Source organism: Arachis hypogaea, chromosome 6, assembly GCF_003086295.3.
Source record: "Arachis hypogaea cultivar Tifrunner chromosome 6, arahy.Tifrunner.gnm2.J5K5, whole genome shotgun sequence".
NCBI lineage: Eukaryota > Viridiplantae > Streptophyta > Magnoliopsida > Fabales > Fabaceae > Arachis > Arachis hypogaea.
In genome coordinates this window covers 18182470-18202190 of record NC_092041.1, presented here as the reverse complement: position 1 = coordinate 18202190, position 19721 = coordinate 18182470, and the positions used below count along the sequence as shown (strand labels likewise).

At 33.3% G+C, this 19721-nt stretch overlaps 3 protein-coding genes across 5 annotated transcripts; all 3 read left to right on the top strand.

Moving 5' to 3' along the window:
• Positions 1–28: 28 nt before the first annotated feature.
• LOC112696336 (peroxidase 9) lies at positions 29–3143 on the top strand. Its single transcript, XM_025749060.3, has 4 exons — positions 29–1389; positions 1513–1704; positions 1974–2139; positions 2627–3143. Exons 1-4 carry the CDS (start codon positions 1303–1305, stop codon positions 2905–2907), a joined length of 726 nt encoding a protein of 241 aa, XP_025604845.1. The 5' UTR covers positions 29–1302; the 3' UTR covers positions 2908–3143.
• A 1930-nt stretch (positions 3144–5073) lies between these two features.
• Positions 5074–10953, top strand: LOC112696334 (pre-mRNA-splicing factor ATP-dependent RNA helicase DEAH7). Of its 3 annotated transcripts, XM_072196825.1 has the most exons (14): positions 5074–5210; positions 5468–5798; positions 6073–6377; positions 6550–6647; positions 6938–7049; positions 7337–7514; positions 7603–7832; positions 7917–8093; positions 8281–8352; positions 8447–8623; positions 8792–8853; positions 8944–9096; positions 9181–10231; positions 10302–10447. In XM_072196825.1, the coding sequence occupies exons 1-14, from the start codon at positions 5205–5207 to the stop codon at positions 10305–10307; spliced, it is 2958 nt and encodes a 985-aa protein (XP_072052926.1). In that variant the 5' UTR covers positions 5074–5204; the 3' UTR covers positions 10308–10447. The 3 variants fall into 3 exon arrangements, with proteins under 3 accessions (XP_072052926.1, XP_072052925.1, XP_072052924.1); XM_072196824.1 differs by having other exon boundaries at positions 9181–10953; XM_072196823.1 differs by having other exon boundaries at positions 7603–8093; positions 9181–10953.
• A 1142-nt stretch (positions 10954–12095) lies between these two features.
• LOC112696335 (peroxidase 9-like) lies at positions 12096–14099 on the top strand. The gene is made up of 4 exons (XM_025749058.3): positions 12096–12511; positions 12635–12826; positions 13070–13235; positions 13602–14099. Exons 1-4 carry the CDS (start codon positions 12236–12238, stop codon positions 14012–14014), a joined length of 1047 nt encoding a protein of 348 aa, XP_025604843.3. The 5' UTR covers positions 12096–12235; the 3' UTR covers positions 14015–14099.
• The last annotated feature ends 5622 nt before the right edge of the window (positions 14100–19721 follow it).

Below are 19721 nucleotides of genomic sequence, written 5' to 3'. Positions count from 1 at the left end.
GAGATACATCAGCAATATCTGTTGCATTCAAACAGAAATGTGTTATGCTCATCAGCAATAACCAATAGCACATTAGCAGAGATGTGGTGTGCTTTATATATATAAAAAAAACTTGGTGATGTTTCAAAGGTACTCAGAGTAATGCTACCAACATTTTAAATTTGATTACATTTTATTGTGAAATATATTAAGTTTGATTCAATAAATGTATAATTATGTTGCTTATGTATCATGATTTTAGTGATCAAATATTGTATTAATATGCATAAGAATTTCTTTCTAGCTGTTGACTGGTGTATGCCCAAGTCATGAAATCAAAATTGCTGACTCTAAAGTATGAACTGCCTTTACCAACTCTTTGAAACATTTCTCCTTAAGCAATTCACAGTGCAATATGGTTCAATATTGAAGTTCACCAATGTTCATTTGTGTAACATGAATGGAAACTGAAAGTATTGAGTAATGTCAGGCCCTCAGGGCACTTGTTCTATTCTTCGAACCAAAGTCCTCTCTCTTTTTCCTTGCATCCCATAAAGAAACCAAAGAAAGAATGAAATACAGCTATTCAAATAGTGCTGTTATCTTCTTTCGAAAATAAATTATGACAAAGTCAAATTTCAATTGTTCTACACGTAAGAAATATCTTCCGAGATAATTTACATGAATCAGCAAGGCAAGAGAATGTGATTATTCAGTATGAATAATAATACTCAAAAAAGAATAAATTTATCTGATAAAAGATAAATTTGTCACTTTTAAAACTTTTTTGATATCATTTTTATCCCTTATAATTTTTTTGAAGGATGAGATTGGTGTTTATTGTAAATAAATAAAAGGCATCTAATGCAACAAGATGCCTAACTTTAGAGAATAAGTGTAACCCTTTATTTGGTCCCAAATCAAAGTGGCATTCCCCATGTGATCATGACAGATACATGTACATTTATTTCCATTTTCGGCCGAGTACTTATCTGCCATACTTTTAACCTTAATAGTAGTGTAAAACTTTGTACAGTGCTTAAAAATTAAACTTGGAGGAAAAAATGGATTCTTTGCCCCTTTTTTATCAAATCTAGAGCAGGTAATAGCACAACCACTGTGAAACAGAATTGAACAAATTACATCAGAAATTCAGAATCAAGGCAAGGACAAATATGGATGCTGTTTGAAGAAGTCATTAACTCATAGCTCTTTTGCTTTCCCGGTTTGGGTGGAAGAAACCATGGAAGTAGGGGAGGAATATCTTATGGTCTTTCTCCTCAGTTCTACCAATTCTCATGCCCTCAAGCCAATGGCATTGTCATGTCAGTGTTGGAGAAAGCCATGGCTAAAATCATGAGAATTGCTGCTTCTCTTCTTAGACTTCACTTCCATGATTGCTTTGTCCAGGTGAATCTCATTTTATATATATCCGTTATAATAACTGTTTCTCGGTGGTAAGTTGCTTCATGTTCTTTTTGCATGAATAGAACAACTAGTATTCATAAGTTCTTTTTTTTTTTTTAATGGCAGGGCTGTGATGCTTCGATTTTGCTGGACGATAGCCCTGCAATAGTAAGAGAAAAGAACTCTGGCTCGAACAAGAATTCCGTCCGAGGTTTTGAAGTGATCGACGAGATCAAGGCTAAGTTGGAAGAAGCATGCCCTCAGACTGTGTCTTGTGCAGACATTCTTGTTCTTGCAGCAAGAGGCTCTACTATTCTTGTGAGAAAACCACACTTTAATCTACTTTAATTGCTTGTTATATGATAGAGATTAATTTCGATAAGCAATAAAATATCTTACACTGTCAATTAATCATAATATCATCTGTATAGAAATTAAATTGACCGAACATTAAAATTTAACTTTATGACCGAACATTAAGATTAAATTGTTATACTTACATTTCACTTTAAAATGATTATTGATATATATGGATATGCTTAATATCTTAATGATAAATGAAATTTAAATGATTATTTTTGAAACAGAGTGGAGGGCCTAACTGGGAGCTACCATTAGGGAGGAGAGACTCGAGAACAGCAAGTTTAATTGGTTCAAACAACAACATTCCACCACCAAATGCCACCATTCAAAATCTAATAACATTTTTCAAGGGTCAAGGCCTTGATGAAGTTGACCTTGTTGCCCTCTCAGGTCAGAATACAATTGATTCAACCTATTTTCCTTCATTTATATATAATTTTTGTCATGCTATATCATAGTCATCTATCTCCATCTTCTTTGTTCTCATCAAATCATCAGTTATGAACACTCGACATAAATATTTTTTTATACAATTTTTTTAAATATTTATTAAATTTTATATTAGTAATGCTTGCTAGTACTATACTCTACCAAAAATTTAAAATATTTTAGACATATTAATACTTTCTTCTGCTAAGTTTAGTTGAAGATATAATAATTCTTATTAGTGGCTTAACAACCAAATATATTACACGTATTCATGTGCTTATTATTCTGAGACAATAAACAAACAAAACGTAACTGTTAGACCCTGATACTTGTTAAATGCCTAGTTAGACAAGCCACTTAATTAATCTTTCTGTGCTTCATAGCTTAGTATTAATGATCACATTTTATGGATTTTTACTCTTTTTTTTGTTAATTATATTATTATTAGGTGCACATACGATTGGGGTGGCAAGGTGTGCAACATTCAAGCAAAGACTATACAACCAAAATGAAAAGAACGAAGCAGATGTGTCAATAGAAAGAGCATTCTACTTTGGTCTCAAAACAATGTGTCCAAGATCAGGTGGTGACAACAACATTTCCCCATTGGACTTTGGTTCTCCCAGGATATTTGATAACACTACTTCAAGTTCATTCTTCAAGGAAGAGGCTAACTTAATTCTGATCAAGTTCTTCTCTCTGGTGGTGTCATCAAGACTCAAGAACTGAAATATACTCAAGATGAGGCTTTCTTCTTCCAACAATTTGCTATGTCTATGATCAAATTGGGAAACCTTCTACCCATTACCGGTTTTAACGGCCAAGTTAGAAAGAATTGTCGCCGAGTTAATTAATAATTAATTAAGTATAATTATGCGTTTAATTAGTAATATTATTGACATCATGGTGATATATAAAAGTAGTAAACACCTAATTAAATTGAGGGTGAACCGTTGAAAATAAAATACACTCAATTATTTTGAAGCTGATAAAAAAATTTTAAATTTGTTATCGATAAAATTTTTTTTAAGTAATTTAAAATTATATAAAAAATGTTTAACTGTAAATAAAAATATGATTTATTAATGAAAAAATGTAATGTGATTCACTTATCAGCATAAAAAACTTAATTTGTTATATCATTATTTTTTATTAACGTAAAATGTCTCAATTTATATGTATATTTTTTTCATATTTTTAAATAATTTAAGAATATTTTTATTAATAACAAAATTTAAGATTATCAGTAATCAAATAATTGGATTTTTTATTTTAATAAATAAAATAATTATAATAATTACTGAATAAATAATTTAAAAAATATTTGTCGAAATAAATATCTTTCTCTTATCTTGTTTACACTTTAAACGAGATATATGTATAAATAAATAATTAAATATAATTTTTAAAAATAATAAAAGATATTATAATTTAAATTGGACCAAACTCTTAAAAGTGGAACATTTTAAATAACATTTTAAATAATAGAAAAGATGGACGATTTTAAATAATAAAGAAAATAAATAGTGCATTTTAAATAATAAAAAAGATGGATTGTCCATTTAAAATGAAAAGCATACATAATTGTACCGTTAAACTGCCTACTATTAACATGATTATTTTTTTTCTAATTACCCATTATTAATACTATTGCTAATGTATTATTTGGGCCAACATACAATTTAAATAATGGATAGTTAGAAAAAAATAATCGTGTTAGTAGTATGTAGTTTAACGGTACACTTATATATGCTTTCACTTGTTTAAATGTGTTAACGTGCTTATTTTAAATAGACAGCCATCTTTCTTATTATTTAAAATGCACGATTAATTTTTTTTTATTATTTAAAATCGTCCATCTTTTTTATTATTTGAAACGTTCCATTTTTAAGAATTTAATCTAATTTAAATTATTAATATTTTTTATTATTTTTAAAAATTATATTTAATTATTTATATATATATATAAAATGAAAAAATACACATATCTCATAAATACTATAAATGAAATATATAAAAAATTATCTCATTTACAGTATAAACAAAATAAGGGAGGGATATTTATTTCAATAAATATTTTTTAAATTATTTATTTCATTAATTATTATAATTATTTTATTTATTAAAATAAAAATCCCCAAATAATTTGAGTAAATTTTTTGAATTTATCCTTAAATTGATCTTTTAATTTTTATATTAACGATAAAACTAGTCTTTTAATTTTTAAATTTAGCAACTTGTCTAATTATATTTTAAAGAGTTAATATTCTACTTAAATTATTTTATAGCGTTATGAAGGGTAAAAGTGTCATAAAAAAATTCCGTTCATGAAAAATGAAATTGAATTTAATTCCATCATTCTATGATAATTTCAATCAATGAAATTGGATTTAATTCCATCATTCTATGAGTTTTGTTAAGCAATTTTAGTGTTTGTTTATACGTTATTATTTTGATAAATTTTTTTTATTTTTTAGCATATTTGATAAATTTTTAATAATAAAAATAAAAATATTAAAAAATAAAAAAAATATTTTTTTTAAGAAGATATAATTTATATTTTAATTTTTTTTTTAAAAAAATATTTTTCATATAATAAATAAATAAATAAATACTGTTATATTATTTTTTTTGATACGAAATATCTAAACATAAAATTACTTGTATTTTTTCATAAAATCTTTAAAAAAAAACAACGAGTGCGAGTATCCAACAAATATTAGTAATATACTTTTTCTTCGTTTTGGCGCGTAAACCTGATATGAACCTTCTCCTCCATAATTCGGTTGGAAACCAGTTAGAAAGGGCTGCGTGCCGTCACCTTGGTCGCGAGGTCCAGTTGATCAGTTGAAGCAAAACGGCGTCGTCCTTCAAGTCTCTCTCTCCGATTCCAACGTACCCTAATTTTTTAATATCGAAGCTCACTTTCGTATTTTCCCCTAAATTGCTCTGAACTTCACAATTAGGAATCTTTTAAATTCATAATTGAGCTTGGAGCTGCTCCTTATCCAAATCCAACTTGCATCATGGAGGTTAGTATCATATTTATGGCCCTATTCCTTTTGCTCTTTTAGGAGAAATATTTAGTGTTTGTTTGAACACCATTATTTTGATAAAAAAATCTTTTTTTAAAGAAGAAAAATCTTTTTTTATTTTTTCTTACATTTTCACTGCTCAATATTATATCACTTCATACTGTTGCTTTCATCAGTTAGCAACTCTTGTTCAATTAAAATTTAATATTTTGAAGTTTTGCTGCATGTGTCGTTATGATATTTCAACTTTGAAGGTCCCTGCTTCACCCTCTGGATATGAAAGGGAGAATGATAGGAATGAGAGGAGGCATCACAGAGATGAGTCAAGAAGTGGTAGCAGAAGACTGACACATGTAGACAATTTTGAAAGTAAGGAGCCTTATTTTGAGAGGGATTCACGTAGTAGGTATGGCCATGAATACAACAGAAAGAGGGAGCATTATTCTGAGAGGGATTCACGTAGTAGATATGACCATGAACGCGGTAGAAGTAAGGAGCCTTATTCAAAAAGGGATTCCCGTAGTAGGTATGACCATGAATATGGTAGAAAGCGAAGCAGATATGAGGGTTCCAGGAGAACGCCTGGTATGTTATTGTTATTATTCTGCTTCTTGTAATTTCCCGTATTAATCCGATTATTGGAGCCAGATATGCAGTAAATTAATCCAAATTTGAAATGCTAGAAAACTTTCTGCTTTTTTGATTTTGTATCATTATATCGAACAGAAATTTAAGAAAATATCATTTCCAGAGTATAATATGCAAGTTATCCCCAACACATTTGTAAAATCTGGCTCTTAGTATTATCATCATTATCATCATCATTATTATTTAAGAGTTACCAGTGTTTTATTTGCAGTCAGGCCTGACTGGGATGATGGGCAATGGGAATGGGAAGATACTCCTCGAAGGGACAGTGTCTCTAGTTCTAGACGTCATCAACCTTCACCATCCCCTATGTTTCTTGGTGCCTCACCTGATGCACGATTGGTTTCTCCATGGTTAGGAGGCAATACTCCTTATTCTTCTTCTCCATGGGACCATGTGTCTCCATCTCCTATTCCAATACGTACTTCTGGATCTTCAGTCAAATCTTCTACTTCTAGATATAGTGGAAGGTCCCATCAACTTACTTTTTCTTCGGGAGCTTCAAGTTCGTATGAGGTATATCTTGTGCTTAATAATATCTGTTTTGCCCTTGTTTAGTTGATAATTGATCTGAGATACTTTAAATAGATGATTTTAAACTGATCACTAACAAAATGTCTAGAAAGGTTCCATGGTTTCATTACGGTCGTTTCTAATAATATGCATGTACATCTTGTCATGTGTTCAGGATGAAGTGACTGATAAGTCCGAGTTTGCTGAAGAACACAAGTATGAGATTACTGAAAGCATGCACGCAGAGATGGAATATGATGCTGACCGGGCATGGTAATTATGCTAATTAAACTTCATTTTGAGAAGTATCCATTTTGATGTTGTGTTAAATCCTTGTATTTGACATGTGTGGTGTTAAGTTCTTGGAAAATAATTTGGTTCCTTTTCTATGCTTGTCTTCTATAATACGTGCTCGGTCAAATTTAGGTTAAAATTAAGTTTGACCTTGTGATAGGGTTGAAGTTATAGATGACCTTTTAAGCCTTAACATATATTGTGTAATTTTCAAACTTTCACTTTTTGATGTATAATACATCAATCTGATTAAGATTATCTTTGTGTAGGTATGATAGAGAGGAAGGTAGCACAATGTTCGATGGAGAAGATAACTCATCCCTTTTTCTTGGAGATGAGGCTACCTTTCAAAAAAAAGAGGCTGAGCTTGCCAAAAGACTGGTAAATAACTAAACATTAAGAATTCTAATTATATGTAAACTAATATTTGCTGCAAACCGTTATACACACACAACTTCTTGTTACTTGCAAATTTTTCTTGGATAAATTAAAGATAGTTCCTTGTCATAAGTAGAACTGATACATATTAAAACTGAAATGTCACATATGAAGATGTTCTATACACCGTGTTATATATCTTATATATGCAGCATGGATTGTGCATTGTTTTTAGCAACTTGCGTTTAGTTATCTTGTTAAAGTAATCAGGAGTTGTTAACAAATAACAGACTAGAAGAGATGGGACCAAGATGTCCCTTGCTCAGAGCAAGAAATTGTCTCAGCTCACAGCTGATAATGCTCAATGGGAGGACAGACAACTGCTGAGATCAGGAGCCGTTAGAGGTACAGAGGTTCAGACTGAGTTTGATGATGAGGAAGAACGCAAAGTTGTTCTTCTGGTGCATGGTAAATCTTCATCTGGCTAATTGATGTTTTATGCAGTTTGTATGGCATTCACCTCTTTATACTGATTATTTTTTACCAACATTCGCAGATACAAAACCTCCATTCCTTGATGGCAGAGTTGTTTTTACTAAGCAGGCAGAGCCAATTATGCCAATAAAAGATCCAACATCTGACATGGCTATAATTTCTCGTAAAGGATCTACTCTGGTCAAAGAAATACGTGAGAAACAGAGTTCAAATAAGTCTCGTCAACGTTTTTGGGAGCTTGCAGGCTCAAAACTTGGCGATATCTTAGGTGTTGAAAAGACAGCAGAACAGGTATTCTTCTGGAACAGTTGTGATCTTTGCTTTCTCTTACTGGTGTATAAAGACTTATCCTTTTTAAAATCCTTTCAAATGCAGATTGATGCAGACACTGCTACAGTGGGTGAACAGGGTGAAATAGATTTTAAGGAAGAAGCTAAGTTTTCACAGCATTTGAAAAAGGAAGAGGCTGTGAGTGATTTTGCCAAGTCAAAGAGTATTGCAGAGCAAAGGCAATATCTGCCCATTTTTTCAGTGCGAGATGACCTATTACAGGTTGGTTTTTTCTTTATTGTATGTGTATCTCATAATCAGCTAAGAGAAGAAGTGGGAGATTAATATAAAAAATTGAATGTAGTACCCACAAAAATGTTTTGCCCTCTCACTTGTGAAGAAAGTGAGAAGCAAATAGAGCCAGTGGTTCATATATGTTGCAATAATTTGTTGATATACACTTGTGTAGGTAATTCGAGAAAATCAGATTGTGGTAGTGGTTGGAGAAACAGGCTCAGGAAAGACAACCCAATTGACACAGGTGCATTGTCCTTTTCTTTTCTTTTCAATTATTTATTACATGATCATGTTTGTCCAATCAAGACAGAAATTTGACATTTGAGTTTTCTGAACAGTATCTGCATGAGGATGGCTACACTATAAATGGTATAGTAGGTTGCACCCAACCCAGGCGTGTGGCAGCTATGAGTGTGGCCAAGAGAGTCAGTGAGGAGATGGAGACAGAGCTGGGTGAGAAGGTTGGCTATGCTATACGGTTTGAGGATGTGACTGGGCCAAATACCATTATAAAGGTAAACACTTATTTTATAACACTGGAACTATTGTGCTATTGAATGTGGTTTCTTTTCATTGTATTTATCCTTTGAGCATACACAAGTCTAACATATACATTAGTTACGTGCACACATTATTAACTTTTGTTGCTATGTATTCTAAACTTAAATGGTTGAATTTTACAGTACATGACAGATGGGGTTCTTCTACGAGAAACACTCAAAGACTCTGATCTAGACAAGTATCGGTATGAAAATATTGAGAAAATTCACCCTCAACAATGACATTTATGGTGTTTCTGCAAAAAAAATAACGTTAGTATCTGAAACTATTGCAGGGTTATTGTCATGGATGAAGCCCATGAAAGATCATTAAACACGGATGTTCTTTTTGGAATATTGAAGAAAGTTGTAGCTCGGCGTCGTGATTTTAAGTTGATTGTCACGTCAGCAACGCTGAATGCACAGAAATTTTCACATTTCTTCGGAAGGTGAGTTTCAGCTCCTCAATCTTGTCTAATATCTCATTTTCCACATTTTGGTTGGTTCACGATCTAATTAGGGCATTCTTGCAGTGTGCCAATTTATCATATTCCTGGGAGAACATTTCCTGTGACTACATTATGGAGTAAAACTCCAGTTGAAGATTATGTTGAAGGTGCAGTGCAGCAGGCCATGAGGATTCACATTACTAGTCCTCCAGGTGACATTCTTATCTTCATGACTGGCCAAGATGAGATTGAGGCAGCTTGCTACGCCCTTGCAGAAAGAATGGAGCAGATGGTCTCTTCTTCAAAGAAAGCATTCCCTAAACTCGTGATTCTACCCATATACTCTCAGCTTCCTGCTGATTTGCAGGCTAAGATATTCCAGAGAGCTGAAGATGGAGCCCGAAAATGCATCGTTGCCACTAACATCGCTGAGACATCATTGACTGTGGATGGTATCTTCTATGTCATAGACACAGGTTATGGTAAAATGAAGGTGTATAACCCAAGGATGGGAATGGACGCTCTCCAAGTCTTCCCCGTCAGCCGTGCTGCTGCTGATCAGCGTGCTGGTCGAGCTGGTAGAACTGGGCCTGGTACATGTTGTCGACTGTACACAGAGAGTGCTTACCTAAATGAAATGTTGCCCAGCCCTGTCCCTGAGATTCAAAGGACTAACCTCGGCAATGTGGTCTTGTTGCTGAAATCTCTTAAAGTTGATAATTTACTTGATTTTGATTTCATGGACCCACCTCCGCAAGATAATATTCTCAATTCTATGTACCAGTTGTGGTTATTGGGTGCCCTTAACAATGTGGGTGCCTTAACAGATCTTGGCTGGAAAATGGTTGAGTTTCCACTGGACCCTCCACTTGCCAAGATGCTTTTGATGGGTGAACAGCTAGGGTGCCTTGAGGAGGTTCTGACGATTGTTTCCATGCTTTCAGTACCGTCAGTTTTCTTTAGACCCAAGGACCGAGCAAAGGCGAGTGATGCTGCACGCGAAAGATTTTTTGTGCCAGAATCTGATCACTTAACCCTGTACAATGTCTATCAGCAATGGAAACAGCATGATTACAGAGGTGACTGGTGTAATGATCATTTTTTGCATGTTAAAGGTCTAAGAAAGGCCAGAGAGGTGAGATCCCAGCTGCTTGATATTCTCAAGACACTGAAGATCTCTCTAATCACCTGTTGGCCTGATACAGACATAGTCAGAAAAGCAATTTGCTCAGCATACTTCCACAATGCAGCAAGATTAAAGGGTGTTGGAGAGTATGTCAACTGCCGGACTGGGATGCCGTGTCATCTACACCCCAGTAGCGCACTCTATGGCATGGGTGCAACTCCGGAGTACGTGGTTTATCACGAGTTAATCCTAACCACGAAGGAGTATATGCAATGTGCTACAGCCGTGGAGCCCCAGTGGTTGGCTGAGCTTGGACCCATGTTTTTCTCTGTTAAGGAGTCTGATACATCATTGCTGGAGCATAAGAAGAAACAGAAACAAGAGAAGACGGCCATGGAGGAGGAGATGGAGAATTTGAAGAAGATGCAAGCAGAGGTCAAGAGAAAACAGAAGCAGGAGGAGAAAGAAAAGTTGGCTAAGCAGCAACAGCAAGTCTGCATGCAAGGTTTGAAAAAGGGGTCTTCCACATATTTGAGACCAAAGAAACTTGGTTTGTAAATAAAGTTGTACTCTCAAGATGTGATTGCATATATGACTAAGGAACTACGGGAATGCAAGTTTTGCAAAATGTGATTGCAACTACATTTGTCATACATGATTCCATTCCTTTCTTTGTTTTCAAACATTAAGATGGCATATTCTGCAAAATTCCTGAGATACATCAGCAATAACCAATAGCACATTAGCAGAGATGTGGTGTGCTTTATATATATATATAAAAACTTGGTGATGTTTCAAAGGTACTCAGAGTAATGTTACCAACATTTTAAATTTGATTACATTTTATTGTGAAATATATTAAGTTTGATTCAATAAATGTATAATTATGTTGCTTATGTATCATGATTTTAGTGATCAAATATTGTATTAATATGCATAAGAATTTCTAGCTGTTGACTAGTGTATGCCCAAGTCATGAAATCAAAATTGCTGACTCTAAAGTATGAACTGCCTTTACCAACTCTTTGAAACATTTCACCTTAAGCAATTCACAGTGCAATATGGTTCAATATTGAAGTTCACCAATGTTCATTTGTGTAACATGAATGGAAACTGAAAGTATTGAGTAATGTCAGGCCCTCAGGGCACTTGTTCTATTCTTCGAACCAAAGTCCTCTCTCTTTTTCCTTGCATCCCATAAAGAAACCAAAGAAAGAAAGAAATACAGCTATTCAAATATGTTAACTTCTTTTGATAATAAATTATGACAAAGTCAAATTTCAATTGTTCTACACGTAAGAAATATCTTCTGAGATAATTTACATGAATCAACAAGGCAAGAGAATGTGATTATTCAGTATGAATAATAATACTCAAAAAAGAATAAATTTGTTTGATAAAAGATAAATTTGTCACTTTTAAAACTTTTTTGATATCATTTTTATCCCTTATAATTTTTTTGAAGGATGAGATTGGTGTTTATTGTAAATAAATAAAAGGCATCTAATGCAACTAGATGCCTAACTTTAGAGAATAAGTGTAACCCTTTATTTGGTCCCAAATCAAAGTGGCATTTCCCATGTGATCATGACAGATACATGTACATTTATTTCCATTTTCGGCCGAGTACTTATCTGCCATACTTTTAACCTTAATAGTAGTGTAAAACTTTGTACAGTGCTTAAAAATTAAACTTGGAGGAAAAAATGGATTCTTTGCCCCTTTTTATCAAATCTAGAGCAGGTAATAGCACAACCACTGTGAAACAGAATTGAACAAATTACATCAGAAATTCAGAATCAAGGCAAGGACAAATATGGATGCTGTTTGAAGAAGTCATTGATTCATAGCTCTTTTGCTTTCCCACATTAGAAGATTTGGTGAAGAGTGAGAGTGGTTTGATTTGATCACTCTGAGTAGTATATATACCAAACAAAACCAATCCAATAATAAGAACATGCACACTTCAAAAACCAAAAACAAGAAACTTCTAAACTCTTGGCATTTTTCACAATGCATTTCATCAAACTCAATAATCTTCTTGTGATAGCTTTGGTTTCAACTTCACTACTATCTTCTTATGCGTACCCTGGCTTCAACTTTGGTTGGGGTGGAAGAAACCATGGAAGTAGGGGGGGAATATCTTATGGTCTTTCTCCTCAGTTCTACCAATTCTCATGCCCTCAAGCCAATGACATTGTCATGTCAGTGTTGGAGAAAGCCATGGCTAAAAACATGAGAATTGCTGCTTCTCTTCTTAGACTTCACTTCCATGATTGCTTTGTCCAGGTGAATCTCATTTTATATATATCCGTTATAATAACTGTTTCTCTGTGGTAAGTTGCTTCATGTTCTTTTTGCATGAATAGATCAACTAGTATTCATAAGTTCTTTTTTTTTTTTTAATGGCAGGGCTGTGATGCTTCGATTTTGCTGGACGATAGCCCTGCAATAGTAAGCGAAAAGAACTCCGGCCCGAACAAGAATTCCATCCGAGGTTTTGAAGTGATCGACGAGATCAAGGCTAAGTTGGAGGAAGAATGCCCTCAGACTGTGTCTTGTGCAGACATTCTTGCTCTTGCAGCAAGAGGCTCCACTATTCTTGTGAGAAAACCACACTTTAATCTACTTTAATTGCTTGCTATATGATAGAGATTAATTTCGATACGCAATAAAATATTTTACACTGTCAATTAATCATAATATCATCTATATAGAGATTAAATTGACCGAACATTAAGATTAAATTGTTATACTTACATTTTACTTTAAAATGATTATTGATATGTATGGATATGCTTAATATCTTAATGATAAATGAAATTTAAATGATTATTTTTGAAACAGAGTGGAGGGCCTAACTGGGAGCTACCATTAGGAAGGAGAGACTCAAGAACAGCAAGTTTAATTGGTTCAAACAACAAAATTCCACCACCAAATGCCACCATTGAAAATCTAATAACATTTTTCAAGCGTCAAGGCCTTGATGAAGTTGACCTTGTTGCCCTCTCAGGTCAGAATATAATTGATTCAACCTACTTTCCTTCATTTATATATTTTTTGTCATGCTATATCATAGTCATCTATCTCCATCTTCTTTGTTCTCATCAAATCATCAGTTATGAACACTCGACATAATATGGATATAGAAATACACCGAATTTTTATAATGGTAAGATGTAAAGATATCATTTACATATATAAATTTTATATTAGTATTAATGATACAAACAAAACGTAACTGTTAGACCCTGATACTTGTTAAATGCCTAGTTAGACAAGCCACTTAATTAATCTTTCTGTGCTTCATAGCTTAGTATTAATGATCACATTTTATGGATTTTTACTCTTTTTTTTTTGTTAATTATATTATTATTAGGTGCACATACAATTGGGGTGGCAAGGTGTGCAACATTCAAGCAAAGACTATACAACCAAAATGGAAAGAACGAAGCAGACGTGTCAATAGAAAGAACATTCTACTTTGGTCTCAAAACAGTGTGTCCAAGATCAGGTGGTGACAACAACATTTCCCCATTGGACTTTGGTTCTCCCAGGATGTTTGATAACACTTACTTCAAGTTCATTCTTCAAGGAAGAGGCTTACTCAATTCTGATCAAGTTCTTCTCTCTGGTGGTGTCATCAAGACTCAAGAACTTGTCAAGAAATATGCTCAAGATGAGGCTTTGTTCTTCCAACAATTTGCCATGTCTATGATCAAATTGGGAAACCTTCGACCCATTACCGGTTTTAACGGCCAAGTTAGAAAGAATTGTCGCCGAGTTAATTAATAATTAAGTATAATCATGCGTTTAATTAGTAATATTATTGACATGATGATGATATATAAAAGTAGTAAAATTTTATGTAGTGAAATATGTGGCTTCTGTGTTACTTTATTTGGTCTAGCTGGCTTATTGTTGCAACTTTTGATAGTGATTTAATTTGTGAAATGTGAAGTGCTGATTGAAAATTATGTTATATATAGTAGTTAAGATAAGATGGGGACAAAAATATATCTCCAAAAATTATTTCACCCTTTTGTTCAACTTTTTTTTTCTTCTTGATTTAATCGATACCGTGATTTCTTTTATTTGTAAATTGAAATAAAAGTAACTTTTAATTAACATAAGTTATAAAATTTGTGTTTGATAAGATTATTTTTAACATTTAAAATAATTTTAATATATACAAATATAATAAATTATATGTAATAAAAAGTATTTTAGATAAAAATAAATTAAGCATCAATTCTTCTAGTATCTCCATTATATTTAGTATAGAAATAAAGACTAGTAGCACTAAGGTGCCTCAAAATAATTATATATTGGTGACTTATCTTCAGCCCATTCATGATGATTTGGTGTTTTGTGAAGATATTTACTTGGTTCTATTGCCTCTTTTACTTTTTAATAAGTGTTTTTTTTTTGTGATTAATAAGTGTTTAGTTTATAGTATTATAGCATATACAGTTTTATTTGTCATATTTACCAGTGATTTTTCACATTAATTTTAGTGTACTTTTATTTATTTTCACAATGTTAATACATTAAGAGTATATTTCACTTTAATTATTATTTCTAATACTATTTAACAAAAAAATTGTAATAATTGAGGGATATAATAATAATTTTATATATTAATCTTTATTCATTTAATATTAAAATATGAAATACATATTTTTTAAAATAAAAATAAAATTTTAATTTTGTTAATAATATCTTTCTAAAAATTAAATTCTAAAACTAAAATAAGCCTAAAATTAAAATAATATATTTGTATAAACAGTTCTCATAAATAAATTAAAGTTTGTTAGAACAAACGTCGTTGTTAGTTTGTTACATTACCTTTCTAACTCCATGGCTCGTGTAAAAACTCATCACACTTGATTTGAAACTTTGAATAGTCATGACTTAGGAAATTGTCAAGGATTTGGTAATTATTTATGTGTAATAAGTCACAAAATATAATCAACATGATTGAGACTCTTTGGCCTTGCATTATGAGAAATCTTATTGTTTCCACATAGAAAAAGAAAGATAATATATATAATATAATTATTAAATCAATATCCTACAAACTCCACACCTGTTTTGAAGATGTCTTCTCTAATGTAATTTTTTTCTTCCATTGAAGCGTCATATATATTATGTACATAAACATTATAATTATAAAGGTGATAATTTATCTAACAAGTTAAGAACCACCAAGGAGTGAAATGTAATTGTCACTCCATTTTCCTATTACTTTATGGATAAAGATAGAGAAGGTCTTCTTAGAAACAAATACATAAAACACCTAGATGATATTCCTTCCATTTTTTGTAAAAAAATATTTGCTTTATTTTTAAGTCCCTTGATAAATTAATATATGTAGATAAAATTTAGAAATTTGTTTATCTAAATACATTAATTTCTCATTGAATCTAATAAGCAAAAAGATAATTATTTTGATAATGAAAAAGTAACTTATTACACCAATATATAGAGTATCAAATTTTCATTTAGAGAACATCTCTATAAAACTTGATATAATACAAAAGAATTGGACACATCAACATCCAAATTAAATATTGGTTTCACAATGAAAAATATTTCAGAAGATAATTATCTCAAGACTTATTTTTACGCTAACTAAAGCCATATCTCAAAACTAAAATCATATTTTATTGGTTAGGTAATGAGGTTTAATAAACTGAATTTTTTATTTTAATAAATAAAAAATATAATAATTACTGAAATAAATAAATTAATTAAAAAATTATTACCGAAATCTTATCTTGTTTACACCGTAAATAAAATATATATAAAATTATTTTGTTTATGGTGTAAATAATATATATATATATATATATATATATATATATATATATATATATATATATACACGTATACGTGTTTTATACATATTTTATTTACCGTATAAATAAGATAAGACAAGTCACAAATTTTGATAATAATTTTTTAATTTATTTATTTCAGTAATTATTACGTTTTTTTATTTATTAAAATAAAAAATCCTTAATAAACTAGTGAGCAAGCAGTGATAAATAAATAAAGGAAATATAATTGAAGGTAGTGGCAATTATTTTAATTAGTCTTATAGAGACTTGGAGTAGTAATATATCTCAATGTTATATTCTACTAGAAGAAGAGAAAAATTAAGTACATACCATCCGATATGTTGAAAGTTCAATTGAGAGAAAAAGTAGGAAGCCGACAAAATTTGTTAACCTAAAATTCAATGGATTCCTACTTGTAAATTATAATTAACACTTGATATAAAGAGTTCAATTTTCTCACTTTTCCTCCTTATATAATATAATATGTTATACTAAAAATTAATCATATATTATGTTATACTAAAAATTAATTACTAAATTAATTATCTGTATGAAATATGTTAGAAACAAGAGACTAAATTAAAGAAAGTGTTTTTGTGTATTATTCAATATGATGAAAAGTACAATATACAATGGGTATATATAGGTGCCAGAAGAATCAAAGTAATAAAGGCACAGAATCCTCCAATTAATATACATATATATTATATAAATATAAACGATATTGACTGATCTAAAATGATTCTAATGATTCTCTAATGATTCTCTAACATCCCCCCTCAAACTCAAGTGGGAGCTAAGGATACCAACTTGAGTTTGGATAACAAAGTTCGGAAACGAGTCGGATGATGAGCTTTCGTGAAGATATCAGCAGTCTGATCCAGTGTTCCAACAGCAATGAGACGAACAGCATCAATAAGGATACGTTGCCGAACAAAGTGACAATCAATCTCAATGTGTTTGGTGCGTTCATGAAAGACATCATTATGTGCAATCTGAATAGCACTGCGATTGTCACAAAAAACATCAGTAGGGGACGACTGAGGAGCACCTAAATCCTCGAGAAGCCAACGAATTGAGATAACCTCAGCAGTGGTATCAGCGAGGGCACGGTACTCAACTTCTGTGCTTGATCGAGCAGTGAACGTTTGTTTCTTAGCACGCCAAGAAATGAGAGCATCGCCAAGAAACAAACAGTAACCAGTAGTAGAACGACGATCAGTGGGATCACCAGCCTAGTCAGCATCAGAGTATGCCTGAAGGGACAAAGAGGAATGGGCAGAAAAATAAAGGCCATGAAATAGAGTGCCTTTGATGTAGCGAAGAATGCGAAGAACTGCCGCATAGTGAGTAGTACGAGGAGCTGACAAGAACTGGTTAAGTACGTGAACTGGGTAGGCGATGTCTGGTCGGGTGACAGTTAAGTAGACGAGTCCTCCAACTAGCTGTCGATAGAGGGTAGGATTCTCCAAAACAGTGACATCCATAGGAGTAAATCGAACATTAGGCTCAAGAGGAGTGGACTCAGTGCGACTGTCGGTAATTCCGGCTCGAGCAAGAAGATCTGAGGCATATTTAGCTTGGGAGAGATAGATGCCATCATCAGTGGATATGACTTCTAGACCAAGAAAATAGCTGAGAGGACCAAGATCTTTCATCTCAAAAGTACGCTGAAGGGACGCCTTGAGATCAGAGATACCATCAGCATCATCTCTAGTAATGATCATGTCATCAACATACAGAAGTAGAAGAACAACTCCACGTTCACTTTTATGAATAAAGAGGGCATTCTCATGAGGACTGCAAGTGAAACCAAGACTGCATACGGTAGTGCTGAACTTGTCAAACCATTCACGAGGAGCTTGCTTAAGCCCATAGAGTGCCTTGCGAAGGAGACAAACCTTGCCAGGAGGACAAAGATAACCTGGAGGGGGTTTCATATAGACCTTCTATTTCAAATCTCCATTAAGAAATGCATTCTTCACATCCATCTGACTGAGAGACCATTTTTTGACCGCAGCAATGGCAAGAAGAGCTCGAACAGAGGTGAGACGAGCAACAGGAGCAAAAGTCTCTTCATAGTCAATACCATACTCTTGCGTACAACTCTGAGCAACCAATCGTGCTTTATAACGGTCAATAGAACCATCAGAGCGAGTCTTGATCTTATATACCCATCTGCTTCTCACAACTTCCTGATTAGAAGGAGAATCAACCAAGTCCCAAGTCTGTGCTTTTTCAAGTGTCTGTATTTCTTCCTGCATTGCTTGTTGCCAATTTGGATTTGCGGAGGCTTCTTTGAAAGACTTAGGTTCATGTTGATGAAGAATAGTAGAAAAACAATGATAATCAATAAGATGAGGAGGTGGATTTCTCACCCTGGAACAACGAGTGGAAGGAGGAGGCATGACGGTAGGAGGAGGAGCATCGTCCGGTCCAGAATCATCGGGAGATGGAGAAGGCGGAAGAACAGGAGGCTGTGGAGGGTGAATCGAGACAGAACCTGTGGAATCATCACTAGGAAAAAAGATCAACATTGGGGTTAGAGAAAAAAGGTGGCTGAGTAGGAGGAATAGACTCAAAGGAGGAGAAACAAGAAAACATATGATGCTCCCAGAAGACAACATGACGAGATATACGAATACGTTTAGAGAGGGGATCCCAACAACGATAACCCATGTGTTCAGTCCCATAACCAAGGAAGCAACACATACGAGCCCGAGGTTCAAGTTTGCTATGTTCATGAGGCTGAAGAAGAACAAAACAGACACAACCAAAAACTCGAAGAGAACTATAATCTGGGGAGGTACGATAAAGACGCTCAAAGGGAGTAATATTACCAAGAACCGAAGAAGGGAGTCTATTGATAACATGAACAGCAGTAAGAATAGCTTCACCCCAAGTACGCTCAGGACACGAAGAAGAAAAAAGCATTGCACGAACAGAGTCAAGAATGTGACGGTGTTTGCGTTCAGCACGGCCATTTTGTTGAGATGTACCAGGGCAAGAAAACTCAGACAAGGTACCCTGTTCTGCAAGAAAGGTTAAGAGTTTGGAATCACGGTATTCCATAGCGTTATCACGGCAAAAAACCTTAATGACCTTGGAAAACTGAGTTTTAATCATAGTGGCAAAGTTAATATAAATCTGAGGTAACTCATGGCGATTGGTCATCAAATAAACCCAAGTAAAGCGTGAATAATCATCAATGAAGATAACAAAGTATCGAGCTCCTCCCATAGAAGCGGTGGGAGCGGGACCCTAAATATCAGAGTGAATTAGATTAAAAGGAGAGCAAGCAAGAGAGGAATTATTGTGAAAAGATAAAGCAGGTTGTTTGACAGTTTGACAAGAAATGCAATCAAAAGATTCATTAGGAACCTGACCCAAAACACCTTGAGACATAAGAGGACGCATTTTTCCTAAGGAGCTGTGGGCAAGACGTTGATGCCATAAGTGAAGAGTAGATGGAGAAGAAGCAGCACAGAGATTTGGTACATGAGGAATATGAAGAGTCTCGACTTCAAACAACCTTCCAACCTTACGTCCAGTCTCGATGACCTGTCCCGTCCGACGATCCTGTACACGACAACCAGAGATAGAAAAAGTGACATCAAAGCCCAGATCAACAAGTTGACCAACAGAAATAAGATTAA

What these genes read in the sequence shown, in the direction of transcription:
- LOC112696335 (XM_025749058.3), top strand. Translation starts at nt 12,236, where the DNA reads ATGCATTTCATCAAACTCAATAATCTTCTTGTGATAGCTTTGGTTTCA. An exon ending in TCCATGATTGCTTTGTCCAG is followed by an intron (nt 12,512 to 12,634) that starts GTGAATCTCATT and finishes TTTTAATGGCAG; the next exon opens with GGCTGTGATGCTTCGATTTT. An exon ending in CAAGAGGCTCCACTATTCTT is followed by an intron (nt 12,827 to 13,069) that starts GTGAGAAAACCA and finishes TTTTTGAAACAG; the next exon opens with AGTGGAGGGCCTAACTGGGA.
- LOC112696336 (XM_025749060.3), top strand. Translation starts at nt 1,303, where the DNA reads ATGTCAGTGTTGGAGAAAGCCATGGCTAAAATCATGAGAATTGCTGCT. An exon ending in TCCATGATTGCTTTGTCCAG is followed by an intron (nt 1,390 to 1,512) that starts GTGAATCTCATT and finishes TTTTAATGGCAG; the next exon opens with GGCTGTGATGCTTCGATTTT. An exon ending in TGACCTTGTTGCCCTCTCAG is followed by an intron (nt 2,140 to 2,626) that starts GTCAGAATACAA and finishes TATTATTATTAG; the next exon opens with GTGCACATACGATTGGGGTG.
- LOC112696334 (XM_072196823.1), top strand. An exon ending in GGGTTCCAGGAGAACGCCTG is followed by an intron (nt 5,799 to 6,072) that starts GTATGTTATTGT and finishes TTTTATTTGCAG; the next exon opens with TCAGGCCTGACTGGGATGAT. An exon ending in TGCGAGATGACCTATTACAG is followed by an intron (nt 8,094 to 8,280) that starts GTTGGTTTTTTC and finishes ACACTTGTGTAG; the next exon opens with GTAATTCGAGAAAATCAGAT.